This window comes from Alosa alosa, chromosome 7, assembly GCF_017589495.1.
Source record: "Alosa alosa isolate M-15738 ecotype Scorff River chromosome 7, AALO_Geno_1.1, whole genome shotgun sequence".
NCBI lineage: Eukaryota > Metazoa > Chordata > Actinopteri > Clupeiformes > Clupeidae > Alosa > Alosa alosa.
In genome coordinates, this window is record NC_063195.1 from 11,004,072 (window position 1) to 11,025,291 (window position 21,220).

Genomic DNA, 21,220 nt, shown 5'->3' on the forward strand with positions numbered 1-21,220 from the left:
TCCTGTGAAGATGTTGAAGACACCTCACATTGGATCCTCGTGGAACCCTGTGTTTCCATGGAGACAGGAGTCCCAGTGTATAAACACAGGTCTCCATCAGGAAGTTTTGAGTGCACAGCGTCTGGTTTGCGCTGGGTGTGTGCGGTTGAAGTCTCTCTACAGTATCACTTTAGTGACCCCCATGTATTCAGAGCAGAGCTTGCCATGTTGCAGTATGAGCCAATTGGTCCGTTGATGGACATCAAAGTGCTCTCAGGTGAACTGTTGGAGGCTCATCTGCCCCATTTTGCCTGTCTGGAAGGTTCAGACTCCTCTCTTAGAGAGGCTGTGAGAGTTCTGCATGGGGTCAACAGCAGTGTGACTCTAGAGAAATGTGAGCTGACCCGCTTCCACGCAAAGCTCCTCAAGCCCTCCTTCTCACTGACAGAAGTCCTGGTGAAAATCGGAATCCCAATGAAAGCCCATCTGGATGTGTTAATCTACCGGACCAGAGTGACACCCTTGGTTCTCTTCACGTATATCGTGCCACGGGATGCTTCCATGATTCAGGCGGTAGAACAGGATTTACGAGAGTTCCAAGATAAAAAGAAGATCAAAAAACATCGTCCAGACATATCCATTTGGATGAACAGCAAATGTAGCCTTAAGGCATCCTGCCATGATTCTAAAACTTCGCCACAACACATAACTTTTAAATACATCAGACCTCCAGACCTGTTTGAGGTGGTCATTAAAAACGCAGACTGTTTTGATTTGGAGCTGATCAGTGAAGGGCAGTCCATATGGAAAGCTACACTGGAAAGCTTTGAATTTGGTGAGACTGGAGAAATGGAACACAGTCATGAAATGCCCTCAGCAGCATCCAGACATTCCCAAGTCATGACCCACAGAGAAGCGGCTTACACAAGCAGATCTGCCAGGACTGATGAGGAAAAAGGGAAAATGGCCTCCATGTCACATGAAGGTACATACCGGTAATCCAATGCTGGCAGTTTAAAAATGATATGAGTATGATGAATGTACCAAAAGCTGTTTAAACCTAGAGCTCTCATTCTACATTTAATTTGTGTGCATAGGTAACTACACAATCCTAAACCTACTTGCTTAGGTAGACCATAGTAGCAGTAGCAGCTGTTTTGCATTGAACATGATTTGGATTCAGGTAACTACAAAATCTTACTTAGGTAGAGCATAGTAGTAGTAGCAGCTAAAGTCAAAAGTCAAAATCTTACGTTAATGATCTCGTTCTAGATCGACTGTTCATGATTCGTCCTGATCTCATCAAGAAAACATCGGGAGCTCTACTCTGAGATCTGTTGGATGAACTTCAAGCTCCGCCTCGTGTGATAAGCAGCAGGGAGGCAGAAGACGTCCTGCAGAGGACCAGCGTGCTGCAGGACCAGGTGACCTCCCTCATCGACATGGTGCTTAAAAAGGGGGACAGAGCATGTGGCATCATGCTCTCCCTCCTTAAAGAACTGGACAGCTACCTTTATCAAGACCTTGGCCTGTAAAAACAAACCTGTGGCATCATGTTCACCCTCCTTAAAGAACTGAACAGCTACCTTTCCCAAGACCTTGGCCTATAAAAACAAACCTTCCCATACTGTGCATGTGATGACTATCAAATTACATAATGATGCAGAAATGTCCAATCATGAAAGACGATTAAATAAACCTGTGGGGTTATAATATAAATTATTTCACAAATAAGTAATGTGCCAGTGTTGTCCTAGTAGGGTTTTTGGTAATTTGTGCTTTTATTGAGAGAATTTGGGTAGATTTCAACCTGCTACTTTATCTTAAAACTGTTACCTTACGTACTCTGTGGTGTCATAACTTAGATACTGCACAATTTTCATACCAGACAGTCTCAAGACCTATTTCATGTCTGAAGTCAAGACACAATAATTGTCATCACGTCCAGTTTCCTGGACATTTGCTTATGCATTACTGTGCAATACAAATCAGCTGTATATAGCAAGGTGTTTGGTGTTCGTGGTGAAATCCTTTAGTGAGGAGTGACTATATATCACCGTTGTGTTTTATTTCCCTTCGATAGCTGTCCCTTGTTTGATGAGAGAGAAGGATGTAGCAGCAACGTCAGCTGCTACATCCACATCTTATTTTGACCACATTCATCTTACCATTAAAAAAGTTAGAACTGTCTGGAAGTTTGAGGCTTTGTGTGTTTTAGTTGCAGACAATAAATCTGAAACAAGCTCAAGTATCCACAAAAACTGGTCAGACACAGCATCAGAAACGGATTCATCATGTCTGTGGCCCCTCAACTAATGTTGTGAATAATGACGTGTTTAGAGAACTGCAAATAATCATGATTATGCTTAATATATCATAATTCATAATGATGTGCCTACCGTATCTAATGCTTTAGGTGCTGTGTTGTTTATGTATGAGGTCACAAATTACAGAATAAGCCATGTCAATTCCTGCTGGTTCATGAGATATTTTAAGGAATGAAGTAATACATAAATTGTGAATTAATTCATGCTTCATTAAGTGTTATTGAGCTCTGCTGCAACATAGAACAGACAAAGATGAGAGGGTGTTTTATGAGGTAGGAACAAAAAGTTTAAAGCAGACGGTAAGTTGTCTTGTATTTAGCAGATGCTTTTATCAAAAGAGACATGTACTTGCAACAGCAAACCTTGACCATCTGATTGTCAGACAGCAAAGCTACTACTGGTGCACCACAGCCACACCTTGATAATGTGTTGAGCGTTTGAAATGAAGATTTTTGGAAATGAAATGACGAAATAGAGGTATTTAAGAGCAGTCATGTGAGAGCGGGACCTGTGGTCAAGATATCATAATGACACAATTCCCGGAATGTCCATTCCATTTCTAGAAGCCAAAGACTGAAAGTAAATAAATTACTTTTTATGTCACTGTAGTCTACTCATGCTGTATCTAATGACAATGCAGATAATTGGAATCTGTCTCTTGAATATGGAGATACTACTCTTTACTTGGAGCACTTTTGGACAGCAGACAGTCATTCTTTGTGTTAATGGTCAGGGACCTGACTTCTGTCGTGTCACATGACAACATGAGAAAACAGGAACCAGCTATTTTCAGTTCAGTTCAGAGCTGGACTGTCTCTCACTGTCACTGTCTCTTGCTGTAACTTGTAAGTATTCACTTTATTATATTCACATTTATTTATATCAACAATTATGTTTCTTTTCAGAAGATGCAGCCTTGAAATTAAAAATGGATAGTGATAGATTTAGTATGAAGTGATGTAATATAAACACATTGAGCCGTGGCGTTTATACAGCTAGAAAATGCTCCTCCGATCAGTACTGTATGTCACTATGCTGTTAAGCTGAGTGTGTTGCTTGCGTGTGATGTGTGCTGAATAATATTTGGCTTTTACTCATTAACATTAATCTTAGTCTACTCAAGCAAACTTTATTTAGTATTACATATCCCTAGCTGTCCTGTTCCGTAAGGACGTATGTTTCTGACTTACTTCATGTAAGCCTATTGACTTTTTGCAGATATGTAACTTTAGTTCTGCCATAGTGAATGGCAAAAAAGATTAGACATGTACGACAAATTACAATTAGACACCATTAATTTAACATCGCTGTAGATCAATTTATTGCTGTGGTTGTAATATAAACATGTCAGTGTGTGAATTGGGTCATGATCACAAAATGAGGTGTTGAAAACTGGTGATAACAGCACTATTGTTGTTGATTAGAGCTGTCAGGATTTCAGTCTTGATCTCTAACTTGGAAATCAAATCTAGAATCAGCGATGCAATGTCACATCCAGCATGTAGGCCAATTCACCTTATTCACCCGGCAGCCAGAACGAGGCTACAGGGTACACTTGTAATTACATCTCAGTCCAGCAGATGGTGGTAATGCACTCTGTTTGCAAACTGTAAAAACCTTACTGAAAAATAAGTTGGGTTCACTGGCCTGTTCTTCTTCTTCATCTTCAGTGAGTTTTTTGCCAGTTTGCAAACGGAGTGCATTACCACCACCATCTGCTGGACTGAGGTGTAATGGCAAGTGTACCTCTGTAGCCTCGTTCTGGCCTCCGGGTGAATAAGGCGGATAGACAAAACACACATAGCCTACTGACTAAATGTCGCCTTGACTACTGTTCTTCATTGGAACAAATGCGTCAATACAGACGCTATCTTGCCGCGGGGATCCTTTCTAATGCATTAGCGTCTAGCAAATGTGTAACGAAAATAAAATCACCATAAATTGTCAAAATCTCAAGCGATTTTCTAGTTTTTTGTTTTGTTCCAACAGACAGACATGTATTTATGGTTGAGTCCAGAGAAAACTAAGCTTTTGACACCCACTCATTTTGTGCTAGCTTGTGACCATCTCTAATGGAACTATGGTGAACCGCAACCAGATTTGATACAATGGAAGTGAACAGGCTGTCCATATACATGCTCTGGTTGAGGCCACATAGCCAGTGCTTAATTTGTAATGTGTGAGGTCCCGAGCGCAGAGGGGGGGTAGATCCGGTGACTCAAAACGGGGGTTGGAGGTATTGGAACAACAAAAATGACATTGCCCTACGCCCTACGTAGCTTCTCTGACTAAAAAACCTAAACAATGTAGTGTACATCAGGGGCTTGTTTATTTTAAATTCAAAACATGTAACACTGCACTGCATGGGTGCGAAATGTAAAAAAAAACAAAAAACTGTAATAATCGTTTTCACAAGCAGCAATTATCTATCGGACTGTTGAATTAGCCTAACCATGACAATGCAAACAACAACAGCTAGCCTACTTGTGGGACTTAAATATACATATAACCTCAATGGAAAATAAATTTACACATTAATTTAATATATATGTTATCCCTTTTCAAAAGGTGTGGGTAATGATTTATTTTAGCCACAAGTTAGACCACCTGAGTGAAACAGCAGAAATGGCTGCAGAAGGATTATCTTCTGGTGAGTTCATCAGTGCTATCTCTTCCTCTCTGTGTTTGTCTATATGTACAGATTGCACTATGGCTAATAATTCTTTATTAACACTATTCATATATGTTTGGGGAGGTTATCCTTTTTCTGAATAACTGGCCAGTTGTCTTGTGAAATAGTGGCCTCTGACGTGAAGATTGTGCTGCTGGGGAACAGAGAAGCTGGGAAGAGTTCAGCAGGAAACACCATCCTGGGCAGAGAGGAATTTGACCCTGATGTGAGAACACTGCAGTGTGTGAAGAGACAGGGAGAGGTAGCAGGGAGACAGGTCACTGTGGTGGACACTCCAGGGTGGAAGGATTATGATTTCATTTTTCATAGGGATTCTCCTAACCTCCTGAAACAGGAGATTGTTCTCAGTGTGACTCTGTGTCCTCCAGGACCTCATGCCTTTCTGCTGGTCATCCATGAGAACATGACCTTTACAGAAATGGAGAGAAATGCCACATCAAACCACTTGAGTCTTCTGGGCCATGGAGCCTGGAAACACTCTCTAGTTCTGTTCATTCAGGAGACTCCTGCAGAAGAGAAAGCCTTTGAGGTTAAAGGGAAAATGCTCCAACAGCTTGTAAAAAGATGTGGGAACAGATGTCATGTCCTCAACAATAAGAACAAGGATAATACACAAGTTACAGAGCTGCTGGAGAAGATAGAAGAAATGGTGGCAGGAAACAATGGCCGTCACTATGAAATAAACAGAGAAATATTACAGAAGGTTGAAGAGAAGAGGAGAGAAAAAGAGAGTAGAGCAGAAGACAAACAGAAGAAAATACAGAGGCAGAGAAAACCTACAACTTCTTTAAAGGGTGAGTTGCATTCTGCAACAGGTTTATATTTATTCCATTTAGTGTAATCTCAAAATAGCCAAGTAAAGATCTGTGATTTGATTTTGCAAATATTTTGATGATATTTGCCCTCAACAGCCAACGAAATTACACTTCTCCCTTCCATCTCCCTAAATCAAGCACTTCCTATCACTTTAGAAAGATAGATAGATAGATAGATAGATAGATACTTTATTGATCCCCAAGGGGAAATTCAGGGTCTCAGTAGCATACAGACATCACACACAACATGCACTTACAGCAGAAAAAGTAATATACATATAAGAAAACTCCACTGTACAATAGAGACAGCAGAAGATAAACATAATACTAAAATACAAAATCTATCACAACACCAATCAGGATGCACTTTTTGTCACTCTATCATAAGTAGGATAAATTATCACATTATCGTGAAACACAATATTCAATATCATGAACCCTTTTTTATGTTATTGTTTGTATTGAATTATCAATTTAACAGAATTAAAGGTACACTATGCAGGTTTAGGTATTTTTGGTGACTGTAGAGCTCCCTCTAGAGTCAAGATATACAGTGGGTCCCATTTAGAAGTGGCCACTTTATTTGCGCTTTCCGTGATTCACACAGCTGCGTGAAATGTATTACAACTTTTCGCCAGGAGGTGGCAGCTTAAGTCCACTGTAGCATTGCCAGTGTTACATGGCAACGGGGACCGCCATCAATTCCGACATACCCCCACTCCGACATTGACGTCTAACGGCTCCTACACACAGTTGCATGCGTTGCAGTGCTGGAGACGCATCCCATTCACTTTACATGGGCCCACGTCATCCATTGCCGAACTGATTTGTGGGTCCGTCGCGTCGCGTTTCTCCCGTCGCTCGCGTTGAGAAGTTCAGCTGTTGCTGCACCGACAGACGGCACCGGCCAATCAAGCCAATCGACGGACGGCACCAACCAATCAAATTACGGTTATACTTCAAGTCATTTGCATAGCTACCGTCGGAAACACCTACGCATGCGTTGGCATGCGTTGACGGAACGCAACTGTGTGTAGAAGCCGTAATTGTCGGAGTGGCATTCCGACATAAGGTAATTAATGTAAATTTCATTACTGTTATCATTGTAGGCTACTTTAATTAATTAATGTGATTATGTCTTAGTTTCTTGCGCTTTATTGTACTACACTGACATTCGTCATTGGGGAGAGTCGCCGACCCTCATTCGCAGTGGATCTTTTGCCCAAGACATAAGGCCCTTCTCCAGTCTCTCCCCAAATCCCCACTGACCCAATTCAGGCTTGGACTTTTCGATACTGTTCCTAAATGTTGGTTTACTGTAAAAAGAGCGTTGAAAATCCTGCCTGTCTTTGCGCACTGAGGCCATTAGCTAATTAAGGGAATGCTGAGAGAATGCTGGAGACTCGAGAAAAAGAAGACTAAATGCAAACATGTTAAATCTGTGTGCAATCTAACAACTACATGCTACATGTGCAATCCAACAACTACATGCTACATGTGCAATCCAACAACTACATGCTACATGTGCAATCTAACAACTACATGCTACATGTGCAATCTAACAACTACATGCTACATGTGCAATCTAACAACTACATGCTACATGTGCAATCCAACAACTACATGCTACATGTGCAATCTAACAACTACATGCAGACATGTGCAATCTAACAACTACATGCTACATGTGCAATCTAACAACTACATGCTACTACATGCTACATGTGCAATCCAACAACTACATGCAGACATGTGCAATCTAACAACTACATGCTACATGTGCAATCTAACAACTACATGCTACATGTAAATAAGACTGTTGTTATTCTGTAGCTCAGTCAATTTAACCTGACCGGCTGTTCCGATCATCTCCGAGGTTGGGAGATATTGTTTAACAGTCTGTTTATCTTAGCAATACCTTTTGCAATACCCTCGATATACATATCGTTGGAAATCTTAGTTTATGGTCGTTCGTGTGAGCACAATAACTTAATTTGGTAAATTTTACCAAAGCGACTGGTTTCGCTTTGCAGGGTCACATATGTAGGTGTGTGTGTGTGTGTGTGTTCAATGCAATGTATCAATGTTAGCAGGTAATTCTGCAGGAGCTACAATCTTACCAGGTCTCAGGATTGTGCTGCTGGGATTTAAAGATGCTGGGAAGAGTTCATCAGGAAACACCATCCTGGGAAGAGAGGAGTTTCAGACTGGACAGAGAACTGCTGTTTGTGTGAAGAGACAGGGAGAAGTAGCAGGCAGGCAGGTCACTGTGGTGGAGGCGCCTGGATGGTTGGCCTGTATTCCTTTGAAGTACAGCTCTAAGATATTCAAACTACAGATTGTGCTCAGTCAGAATTTGTGTGATCAGAGTCCCCATAGTTTTTGTTTGGTCATACGAGTGGATGCTGCTTTCACAGAGGTACACAAGACATCAGTTCAGCAATACATATCTCTTCTCGGTGAGGGAGTGTGGAGTCACACCATAGTGCTGTTCACCCATGGAGACTGGCTGGGAGACACACCCATTGAGCAGTACATTGAGAGTGAAAAAGCCCTACAGCCTCTAGTAGAGAAATGTGGGAACAGATATCATGTCCTCAACAACCAGAATAGAGATGACAAGCAGGTCACACAGCTGCTGGAGAAGATAGAAAACATGGTAGCAATGAATAAGAGCTCTCACTTTAAAATGAGTGAAGATCTTTTACAAAACCTAGAGGAGCAGGCGAAGACGGAGAAAATCAAAGCAGAGAAGAGGATGATGAAGGTGAAGAAACAAAGACATGACGTCAGGTCATCACTGGGTGAGTTACAATGACGCTCCAATGCGAGTGTAGCTAGAATCAAGAGATCATTTTACTATATTTTTGTGATAGAACTTTTACCCATTTGTGTGTTGAGAAAGTAAGTAATGTTGTTGAGCCACAGCTGAAATGCAGTTGTATCCATTACCATTATTTTGTCAAATTGACCATTAAAAAGAGAATGTGATAGATATTTAACATTGTTTAATCATCATATCATAACATGTTGGCTGTTAAAAACATTTCTTTTTTTCCCCTTAAAGGTCAAATACGTCAGTCATCCCTGAGGATAGTTCTGCTGGGATTCAAGCACACTGGCAAAACTTCAACAGGGAACACCATCCTGGGCGAAGATGTGTTTGACTTGTGCTCTATATCAAAGTGTGAGAAGAGAGGAGGGGAGGTGGCAGGGAGGCAGGTCACTGTGATCGACACCCCAAGCTGTTGGTGGAGAGATGGCATGACTAACGCTCCTGAATTCCTCAAACAGGAAACTATACTAAGTGTGTCCTTGTGTGATCCTGGACCCCATGTTCTCTTACTGCACATACGTGTTGATGTCTGTTTCAATATTCAGTACAGAGAAGAAGTGCAGCAATATTTGACCCTTTTCAATGGGGATATCTGGAATCACACCATGGTGCTGTTCACCTGTGGAGACTGGCTGGGAAACGCAACCATTGAGCAGTACATTGAGAGTGAAGAACACCTCAGATATCTGGTAGAGAAATGTGGGAACAGATATCATGTCATCAACAATAACGATGGGACAGATGATCAGGTCACAGAGCTGCTGGAGAAGATAGAAGAAATGGTAGCAGGAAACAAAAACTGTCACTTTGAGATGGACAGAAAGAGACTGAAGCAAGCAAAGAAGAGCAGGGAGAAAGAAGAAGAGAGAGCAACAGAGAGACTGATGAAGGTGGAGAGGAAACGCATCCAATTCCTGAATAGTGAGTTGTATTGTCTTTGTATTGACTAAAAACTGAGCTTTTTCACAACAAAAATAAATGTTAACACACTTCATCTCTAGCTTATGAAACACCTATGTTCATAATGCAATTAGTAAAATGGTCAAGTTGATTAAATTTAAGCAACAATATGCATATGCTTGACATTCATTAGGTTAGTTTTTATTAGCCAATTATTTTTAGTCTTATCTTTCATATTTATATCATATGCATCACATAAACATATTAACAGTTCCATAAACTACTTCTGTGTCCTGGGGTGTAAGACCCTACGGAAATTAAAGAAAAGCTTTCACATCAGGGTATTGTAAGTAGTACCGCCAAAGATATACCAGATAGCATTTATTAGTGGCTGCAGGTGGTGTTTACAAGTTTTACATGCATGTTAGGTGGTTAGCTCACTATAGTTAAACCAAAGCACCTATTAAAGTGTCTTAAATATAAAGTTTTAAAATAACATGGTCATATACAGTATTGACAAACTATACCTATATATTATTTTCAGCAGGAAATGTATACCCCCTGTCAGAGTTCCGAGTTGTTCTGCTGGGACAAATAGGATCTGGGAAGAGTTCATCAGGAAACACCATCTTGGGCAGAAAGGAGTTTGATGTAAAGAGAAGAACTCAGTGTGAGAAGAGACAGGGAGAAGTAGCAGGCAGACATGTCACTGTAGTCGAGGCTCCAGGATGGTGGAAGAATATTAATGTCAAAGATACTGAGGAGCTCACCAAACAGGAGATTGTGCTGAGTGTGTCTCTGTGTCCTCCAGGACCACATGCTGTACTGCTGGTCATACCTGTGAATTTATCCTTATCAGAGAACTATAGAAGCATATTGCAGGAACACTTTGAGGTTCTCAATGAGAGAGTGTGGAGTCACACTATGGTGGTGTTCACTTATGGAGACTGGCTGGGAGACACAACCATTGAGCAGTACATTGAGAGTGAAGAACACATCAGATATCTGGTAGAGAAATGTGGGAACAGATATCATGTCCTCAATAATCAGAATATAGATGACAAGCAGGTCACACAGCTGCTGGAGAAGATTGAGGAGATGGTAGCAGGAAATGGTGGACGTCACTTTGAGGTCGACAAAACTATTCTACAGGAAGTGGAGAAGAAGAGGAGTCACCTCACTACAAGAGTGGAGGACAGAGAGACAAGAGCTTACAGACAGGACGCTATGTTTAAATATGTCATGGGTGAGTTATGTATTGCCATACAAGTTGTTATAGCTGATTTGAACATCATCAACTGGCATAATTAGCATGTGATAATCATGCAACCTCATCACCAAATATACACATATACAAACACATTAAGTTAATACACTAACTAAATGTATTTAGTCATACCATTAATAAATCAATACATTGTTTTACAGGTGAACTTCAGCCTTTGCCGGGAATAAAGGTGATGCTCTTGAAATATACTGAGAAGCAAAACTCAGACAGAGCAGAAGGTGTAACATTTCAGTTAGAAAATAAACAGGAGATCAGGGGAGGTCAAGAGATCAATGAACTTTGCATGACACCAAGTAGGAGAAATCTTAAGAAAACTAAAGCAGAGTTGCTGTCTTTGTGTGATCCTGGTCCACATGCATTTGTACTGAAAGTCTACACTTATATGCGCTTCACTGAGAGAAGAAGGAAACAATTCCAGACACATCTGGGGCTTCTTGGGGACAGAGTTTGGGATCACGCCATAGTGATGTTTGACTCCTCTCAGGACCTGTCTGTAGACAGGAACATTGAGGAGTACATTGAGAGTGAAGGAGAGGCCCTGCAGTGGCTGGTTGAGAAATGTGGGAACAGATATGTTCACTGGACAGGTGAAGAGAGCTGGCCAGGTGTACTGAAGAAGGTTTATGAGTTAGTGGTTCTCAATGGAGGAAGCCATTTCCAGTATGAGGAAGGGAGGACAAATGAGACCACAGCAGCAGACTGGAAGATGGAGGTGCAGCAGTTGGTGGAACGGATGGAAGAGAATGAGCTGGCAGAAAGCATGAGCATTCCCCCCAATAGTAAGTGTAAATATGTTAGAAACATGATGTAAGCAAATTATTATTATGTGTGCAGAGGTACTTCCCTCCATGAGATGGAAGAGATTGAGCTGTCCAACAGCCTGGATATTCTAGTAAGTTTGGTAACTCTTTACTTGACAGTATCTACATAAGAGTGACATGACACTGTCATAACTTCTCATGACAAAAAGCAAATGACTCTAACCCAAACTTGTCATGATAAAAAACAAATGACACTTGACAGACGTGAATGACGGAAGCGCTATGTCATAAACGTTTATGACTTGTTCAGTGTCATGTTGCTCTTTTGTAGATACCGTCAAGTAAAGTGTAACTGTAAGGTTTATGTCACTCAAAGCAAACGTAGTCCACTCTCCACTAAGTGAGTTTGGCAGAAGTACTTCCCTCCATGATTGAACATGGCAGCAGGTCTGATATTCATTCAGTTAGAGGTAATATACTAAAAAGATAAATGAGTATCACTTCAACATTAAAACATTGAGCAGAGTGTGCGGCATTCTCTTTATTTTCTTAATTATATGCACAAGAAGCCAGCACCTCAGGAAAGACTTTATTGGTGTGCGATACCTCTTTTTTTCTAGATTATGACAGTGTAACATCCACATTCGGGGAAGTGTGTACTCATGTTGTTTCTGACATTGCCTGTGACTGTGGCAACAGCTAAGCGATCTTTTTCCAAACTCAAACTTAAGACCTATACCTAAGGAGCAGCATGGGGCAGGAGAGGCTCCGTGGGTTAGCTATCCTGTCCATTGAAAATACGAGAGCCAGAGCATTAAATATTGGGAATATCGTTGACGATTTTGCACAACGAAAGGCTCGTAAGATGGCCTTCTTCTAATGGCCTAATTCACGCATATTGGGGATTGTATGCATAATGATTTTATTTGGTTTCTGGACGGTTAAATAAGTTAGGCTACATTAAGTTGTGTTTCTGCGCAGTGCGAGTTTATAAGCAAGCAATCTACGCTTGCAGTTTCAGCAGAGGGTTGAAGAGGCGCATTGAGTGTTCCCATAATTCCATGCGAGTTGATGTTAATGCAGTAATATTAGATTACCCTGGCCTGCAGGCTGTTAATAAAATTATTTTTAATGTTTTCACATATAATGGATCCTATGTAGTCGTGTGTTTTTTATTTGAAATTGTAATTGTTGTAATTGTAACTACTAAACTACTTCGGTGCCTCAGGCCCTTTGCATAAACAATTGAAGTCACCCTTAATGTGTATTGTATGTATCAGAGCTTATTCATCCTGGGCCAAAGTTCGTCGGCATGGGGCCCGCGTAGCGCTCTCGCACCTGGGCCCACCATTGGTTTGTTACGCCACTGGTAGCGGGTATTTACGGTTATGGATAGAAATGTGGTGGAGTGAAGAGTACAATATTTGCCTCTCAAATGTACTTGAGTAAAATCCTGAGTACTCCCCAAAAATGATACTCAAGTAAAGTACAGATCCCTCAAAATTGTACTCAAGTACTATACTCAAGTAAATGTACTCCATTACTGTCCGGCTCTGGTGATATGACAGGTCAGGATGCTCCTCATGGGGAAGGTTACAGTGGAGGCTTAAAGTAAATATGTGTGCTCTGACTGATATTGTGGTGTGTGTGTGTGTGTGTGTGTGTGTGTGTGTGTGTGTGTGTGTGTGTGTGTGTGTGCGCGCGCGCGCGTGTGCATACGCGTGCGTGTCACCAATGTCATTAATGGTAGTGTTTGTGGTTTCCCACCTCCACAGTCTGTATGCGTGAGTCTGCAGCAATGGAGAAGAAGGCCTTGGAGAGGGAGAACAAACTACGGCAGGAGGCTCAGAAAAACCTCACTGAAGCCATTCAAAACATAACAGCTGAGGCAGAGAAAAATATAACAGATTGTATGAACAAGTCTGCAGAAAGAGAGAAGAAGATTAGAAAGGAAGAGGGAAAGAATGCCTTGGAAAGAGAGAACAAACTACGGCAGGAGGCTCAGAAAAACCTGACTAACATCACACAAGACTTGACAGCTGAGGCACAGAAAAATACATCAGATTGTAGGAACAAGTCTGTAGCAAGAGAGAACAAGGCATTGGAGAGAGAGAGAACACAAAATAAAACCATAGAAGAGATGAGAGTGCAGATTGAGAACATCACAGAAATGGCAGAGAAAAGACTAAATGCAACAGTAAAACAGATGAGAGAAGAGGCAGCAAATACCTTGAGTGAGAAAGTGTGGAATATACGACAAGAGGAGGAGCTGAAGAGAATTGAAGGAGAGAGAAAGATACAAAAAAAGGGTTTGATAAAGCTAAGTGAAAGAGAAAAAGTCATCAGAGAGGAGGGAGAGAGAAAATGGCTGGAGAAGGAAAGGGAGGTACGAGCAGATGAGAAGCAAAAGAGAATTGGCAGTGCAAAGAAGATCAGAGAAGACGAGGAGAAGAGACAGGATCTACCGAAGGAAAAGGACAGACTACAAAATAATAGAAAGGTCCAAACTCAAGGAAAGCATGCCTCTTTGTATGACAGATCAAATTACTGCTATACTCATTGCAGTTGGAAGGTGTCTGATAATATCTGTGGTCATTAACCTTTGTCTCATTTGTAAAACATGTTGAATGGCCATGGTGTTAGAAAAGTGCTTTATAAATAGAATTACCTTACCTTAGCTAGGGTCTACAGTGCAATTACATGAACATATAGGTGTATTCAAGGTTGTGTTACACCTGCGTTCTTAACTTCCTCTATACATACAGCACACTTACTTTTTTAGAAGTGCACAGTATTATTGAGGACAATAGTGTTGTAATTGTTTTTATTTAGTCAGTAACTCATTCATGAATTGTTTTATTATTATTATTATTATTATTATTAATATTTATTATTATTTCTGTCTATTTTATCAATGTATTGTGTCCATTGCATATTTAGTTCTTCTGCCCCCTGGTGGTAGTTAAGTGTCACTGGTGAAAGATAATGATATCTTATTCCTCTCCTCTGTCCTCTCTGTTCTGGTTGAACAAAAACAACAACAAACATAAATGTATGCAATTTATTAAAATGTTGTTGTATTTTTATGTTGTAATACAGCTGTGAGATTCTAACTGTACTGTCTTTAATATTCATTAAAACATATACTTAAAACATTTGTACAGTATGTATATATTTTTTTCCCTTTACTGTATGCCAGTCATTCATGTGTAAAAAGAGATCACTGGTATGGTAAAGTGCCGGTTTGAGGTTGTAGTAGATCTCCCAGAATGATTTGTGGGCAGTGTTAGCCCTGCTTTTATTTAGAAATTAACTCCAAACCCTTCCTAATCACAGCATGTTCCCCTTTCTTTCCCCCCCAAAGGTCATCAATGTCATGAATAGTCTGAATAAAAATCACGACTTTCTAATAAAGGTCATGTGACCCCCTTTGTCACCAGTTAACGGTATTCTGCCTGAGGCAGTATTAGGAATATGTCACAAGTCTAGAGGAACACTAGTGCAGGAGACAGAAGATATGCGTTCACAGGTAGTATTTATTTCTTCAGCACGGGTCTGCAGAATCACACAAAAACTTCTTTCCAGTACAGGACACAACTCAAGTTTCACAGGTGAACTGGTCTTCCATAATACACACAAGCAATCACGGGTAAGTAAATCAGATTTTCGGAATTCAACACAGGTAAGTTTCACAGGTAAACTGGTCTTCCATAAACACAGGCAATCATCACAGTGGGGTGTACTACGAATCTCGATTAGTGGGTTAGCGAGGTATGTTGCGCTCAAAGCCAGGGTATGCTGTGACACGAAAGTGGATCTGTTTTAGTGTCGCTATATCACCATGGGATCTTAAGCTGTCAACCAAACCTGGTCGGGAGGAGGTTATGTGCTAAGTTATAGCTCAAATCGTGTAATCTACCGCACACTGACCAATCAATTGTCTTAAAAACGAAGTTCTCACGTGTAGGATTCTGTCATATATCTTACAGGTGGAGCTCCGCCTCTACTAACATTTTGGATCTTGTATGCGCTTTAATAGTGCTGTGCGTGCAAATATCCCACTATGGGCGTGCATACCATACAACAACTGATGACAATTGATTTATTTGATGTTATAGGTTAGACACAAAAAAATACCGCAGTGTAGATTAAGCTATCGCTCATGAATGCGGAAGTAATTGTTTTTAAATAGAGGCGGTCTTGTGCGTCTCCACGTTACACGATTGGCCAAAGTCATCCCAACACCGAGAACGCGCACAGATCTGAGCTGAAAGCCTAGTTTGACAAATATATCACATAACTGCAATCGTAGTATCGTAGATATGTCTAACGTGCTTCGTAGTATACCCCACAGGTAAGTAAATCAGATCTTCGGCATCAAATGCAAGAACCCAAACAGTCTTAGCAGTCAACAATAATTAGGTAACTCAGTCCTTCCACAGGCATTCCGAGATAACTTAAAACTCCATAACTGAGGAAACAAGAGTTCGTACAGACCCAGTGCCGGGGCAATCCAAAAATAGTCAGAGGACAGCGTCAGGGATAATTCCAGAAGGGCAAGGGCAGCGACAGCAAGGACTATAGTCCACGAGAATCCACCATGACCTGCCCTGAGCGACTGGGGTTCCCCAGGCTGGCCCCCAGGGGCTTGGTGGACCTGGCGGCCTCTCCTGGCCGACCGAGGAATGACAGAATATCCCGACAGGAACTACTAGACTATGGCAAGAGAATGCTGAAGGATGTATATGTATTGTATTGACCAATTATCTGACTTACTTGGAGTAGCCTCATGACTTGCGTATGGTGCATGGGTCACATGCTATGTCCAAGAAATGTCCTTGTATTGTTGTATTTCTGCATGTATGGGGATTTTTGTGAAAGAACCTTGTACTCATGTGATTTGTATTACCAATGTAACTAATGTGTATAAGATAGGGCCTCGCCCTAGAGAACTTTGAGTAGTGTTACTGGAACATGCTGTTGCCAGTGACGTTGCTCCTGGTAACCTGCAGTGGTTCCTCACACCTGAGTGTTGCCTGGATATTTTTGACCCCCTGCAGTTGAAAAGCACAATAATAAAATAATACACTTCTGTAAATTATGTAATAGCTGTTTGTCTCTTGCTCCAAATATGTGATTGTGGATATTCTTCCTCCCACAACCTATAAACCAAAAATAAGGGCAAAACACCCGTTAAAGAAATCTACAGGGACAATTCCTTCAGAAAACACAGTATATTTCCCCTTATTTCTACAGATATTTTTTTCAGTGTAGTACTTGATGTCAAGTTGACGTTACCGGTATAATCAACTACTCAACCTGAAAATGGATAGCTACATGGGCAAAACAGTGTCTCAAAGTGACTCACATTATCTCTCTCATCTGCACTGCATGTACAGTATATCCTCCAATATCACTGTCACTTCAAGAAGTGTTATATTTTAAGATTTAATTTCAGTAAGTGTTCAGTAGGTGTTTCAGTAAGTGGATTGGGATTGTGGCATTCTGGGAAATGCAATGTGGTGCAGTGTCCATGTGTACACTGTGACTAATTTGTCAGGTAACGACATTCACATTCAACCATGACGGACAACTGAGAAAACTGAGGGTGACTCAAATGACCTGCCTCATCTGCACATAAGACACCATCTTTCAATATAAACATTTGGAAAGTCCCAAGTAAGATTGTTATGTACTAGAACAGTTGTCTTTCCGGTTACATTTAGCCTGGTCGTGACTGAACATGGAGGAAAGGAAAGTGAATCTTATGCTGAGAACATTTGAGAAAATGAAAGCAGTGTTTTCCATACATTGACTTGAATTTGTGGCGTCCCACCACAATATCAACATTGACCATCACACAATGATTTTCCAGGTTGTACTAGATTGTGCTTAAATCTGGTTAGCATCATAACGACGCTGAGCTAATTTGTTAAACTGTTGCATTCAAGTTAATTCTGCAAACCTACCACCACAAATATAATTTAATTCTGTGGGAAACACTGGAAAGTGATCCTGTAAATTGGTAGACCACTAAAAGGCAGCAGAACCATTGTCCAACTATTCAAGTGTATTGTCTTTCTCTGAACAACTGACCACTCTGGGTAGGTATGGATGCTTTTTTTCTGAATAAGAAGCTAAACTAAGAGTATCTTAAAGTAATAACATATTTTGTTAATTATAGCCAATACTTCTCTCAGCAGTCAGGAGTTGTGGAGAGGATAGGGATTCGATTATCATGAAGGGAAGACATGAAGGGAATTAGATTTGTACCAGCTATGTAGGTAGGTAGTATAGCTTACAGGAATAAAATATTTCCAGCTACAGACAACAAAGTTGGCATGTTTATTTTGTGTTGTTTCAGTTGTTCTACAGATAACTGGTATAAATTACATTAATGTCTACCACAGTGTAGATAATGTAGCTCTTTACACATAGGCTTCAGTAATTTGGTGCCGTTAACAGTTGAGCATTGTATAGTTTAAATATAGCCTAATTTGTAAGAACAAGTCTGCAGCAAGAGAGACGAAGGCCTTGGACAGAGAGAGAAAACTTAAGGAACAGTCTGAGAAAACCTTTAATGCAACCATACAAAATATGACAGTGCAGATTGAGAGTTTGATAAGAGAAAAAGATGAAAAACAAAAGACAATCAACAGTAAAAAGAAGATTATAGAAGATGAGGAGAAGAAGAGACAAGATCTCAAGAAGGAGATAGACAGACTTCAAAATGAGAAAGAATGGTCCAAATCCATGGAAGACATGTCTCTTTCTAACACAGATCAAATGACTACTATAGTCATTGTAATTGGAATATGTCTGGTAATATCTGTGGTCATTAACTTTTGTCTCATTTGTAAACTATGTTGTTAGAAAAGTGCTTTATAAATAGAGCTTTAGCTAGGGTCTACAGTATGTGTGATTACATGAATATATAGGTGTATTCAAGGTTGTGTTACACCTGCGTTCTTGTCTTCCTCTAGAAATACAGCACACTTACTTTTTTAGAAGTGCATAATATTATTGATGATATCAGAATGATTTGTGGGTAGTATTTTTAGATATGTAGAAATTAACTCATTTATTATGATTATTTTTATTATTATCATCATTATTATTATTATTATTATTATTATTAGTAGTAGTAGTAGTAGTAGTAGTATTTACTGTATGTATTTCTGTCTTTCTTCATCGATATTGTTTGTTGTTCATTACATTTTTAGCCCTTCTGCCCCCTGGTAGTTAAGTGTGAAAGATAATGGCATCTCATTCCTCTGCTCCGTCCTCTCAATCTGGTGGAACACAACAGACAATGCAAATGTTTACAATTTGTAAAGAATAGCATTTATAACATTTAAAAATAAAATTGATTTGTTGTGAAATAATTCCTGTTGTTGATTGTTGTTAATAATCCCTGTGGGATTTCTGTTTCTGAGCTCAACTCACTCTATTGGTCAAAATTATATTGTCATCTGCCACTTGCTGGCTTCTGCTCGACATCGTTCATTGCAGGGACCTTGGAAGTATTTACTGAGAGGGGTACGGATGATGTCAGCGGGGGTCCAGGGGTTTCTCCCCCGAAACATTTTTGAAATTCTGACTGCTAAACACACCATTTTAACACAGTTTTTGGAGGAATGGAAAGCAGCGCCCGTCTTCTGTCTGACTCACATGACGTGCCTACCTGCAATAGGCGATCACTTCACTGCTTGACACTACCCTACATAGAGAAATATCGCACTTCAACAATGAGAAAGAGAACCTTTCAGATTATTTTTATTCTGTGAATGGGTTAACAAAAACCATAGCTTTTGGTGAAGGGAGCTGTAGATCACCCCCCTCCCCCCTAATTCATTTCACAGCCCATGTTCTGCATTCAGTCCAGCAAGAGTGAAAATAAATGATTCAACAGACAGTTTGTCCAACGACCCACATGCACTGAATTCAAGCCACAGTACACTGAAGACAGTAGAGCATGGTGGTGCTCAATTCATGTTATGGGGATGTTTCTCATACTGTGGTGTTTGACCTATTTATCGCAACTGTAGCTGCATGTGTTTCCAAATATTTAAAATAAAAAATAAAAACTTTTTATTTGAAATAAACAAATAAATAAATAAATAAATTCATAAATAAGGAGCATTACTACCGATTACAGCTCACAACACTAACAACACAACACAATGTCATATGATAGACATTGAGCAATGTGTAGGCTACATTAGACTAAATTAGTCATGGTAGTGGGCAATGCTTCTCACAGGTTTAACCACAAAATATGTGTATCTAAATCATCTTGTAAACCAAGAACTTGTCAGCAGTAGACCTAGTGTTTTCTCCCCCTTTTCATTAAACGTCTTCATTTAGCGTTTTCTCCCCCTCTTTGCCTTCCTGTTTTGGAATAGCACGTCAACAGAGAAGAATGGATGTAATGTTTACCAAGCATCCCAAAGCTTTTCTTCTCCTTGCACCTTCACTATGTGTTCTAATGTTGAAGTGAATAAATATTTCTACTGGCCTGCCTTCTGGTGACATTAATGCAAAAAATATAAAAATGTATTTCTTCCTGGTGACATGAATGCAATAAATATATATATTTTGAAAATAAAGACACACAAATTGTTTTCCCTTGATAAAAAAGGCTGACATAAGACAAATGCCTGCCTCCACAGTGCAGATGGACTTTTTTGTCTGTGGTTTGTTTTGTTTGCTACATAAACCCTAGACATACACTTGCATCACATTTTGCTTTTTGTCTGTGCAAATACATCTACTGATGCTGCTAGACACATCTTCAGTGATTTTCAGTTCATTTTAAAAATAGTCTTTATTATTTTTTGCCTATGTGTGCTGTGAGCCAAGCATGTGTCACAAATACTGAGAGAGGCATGCTCCATTTTGTTGTCCCACTTCAGTTCATCAAAATGGAGCATGCCCCTCTCAGCGTGCTTCCTGTCCAACAGGTTTGTGCTCCTTCAAGTAATCAGCACTGACTTCCTTTATGTGCAGTTGATACCAGACTCACAGCCTCTCCATATCCTCATATCGAGAACATCTGTGATTCCCTAAGAGAAAGGGTAAGTTTCACCATTTTGTATGTTTAATGTTTTCAAATTCAAGAAAGAAAGACATGCTTCTTAATCTGATTATGGTGTCAGTCTGAGGAAGACCGCATACTTCACACTGACAAATTAACAATTCAATAGGAGCTACTGAACATTTTGGACCTGACCTTGGGGGGCACTGTGGCACAAGTTGAGAGTTGAGAGGAGATAATCAACAGGTAAAGACTAAACTTGGATGTTTACTCGCATCACAACCATAGATTAATCAAGACACAAGAACATAATGTATGTTTACAGTAGTATTGTAGTCCACCAAATATTTCAAACAGACATACAAGGAAGTACATTTGACTTGGAGGATTGGGGAAAAAAACATTCAGGAATGTGGCTGTACATCTTTTGATTTGTTGTGTGTGAGTGGTAACCACAAAACTATGCAGAACAACAGGTTAAGGTGATCACTGAACAGTTTGTACCTTAATGGGGATATCACGGTCACTTTCGTGAGATAGCTATAATCATTTTTGTTTCTACACAAATATTTATTAAAAAAGTAT

At 40.1% G+C, this 21,220-nt stretch overlaps 2 protein-coding genes across 6 annotated transcripts in view; both read left to right on the forward strand.

The window, feature by feature from the left end:
• LOC125297570 (NACHT, LRR and PYD domains-containing protein 1 homolog) lies at window positions 1-2,127 on the forward strand. Of its 2 annotated transcripts, none has more exons than XM_048248010.1 (2): window positions 1-964; window positions 1,252-2,127. In XM_048248010.1, the coding sequence occupies exons 1-2, from the start codon at window positions 58-60 to the stop codon at window positions 1,308-1,310; spliced, it is 966 nt and encodes a 321-aa protein (XP_048103967.1). In that variant the 5' UTR covers window positions 1-57; the 3' UTR covers window positions 1,311-2,127. The 2 variants fall into 2 exon arrangements, with proteins under 2 accessions (XP_048103967.1, XP_048103969.1); XM_048248012.1 differs by lacking the exon at window positions 1,252-2,127 and adding an exon at window positions 1,077-1,148.
• Window positions 2,128-20,596: 18,469 nt separating this feature from the next.
• LOC125297555 (GTPase IMAP family member 7-like) overlaps window positions 20,597-21,220 on the forward strand; it is a 30,898-nt gene continuing 30,274 nt past the window's right edge. For 2 of the 4 annotated variants that reach the window (XM_048247981.1, XM_048247984.1), the window contains exons 1-2: window positions 20,597-20,675; window positions 20,805-20,881. The gene's annotated coding sequence lies outside the window, so the exon portion shown is untranslated. The remainder of the gene's footprint in view (window positions 20,676-20,804; window positions 20,882-21,220) is intronic. The other 2 variants (XM_048247982.1, XM_048247983.1) reach the window with 2 other exon arrangements.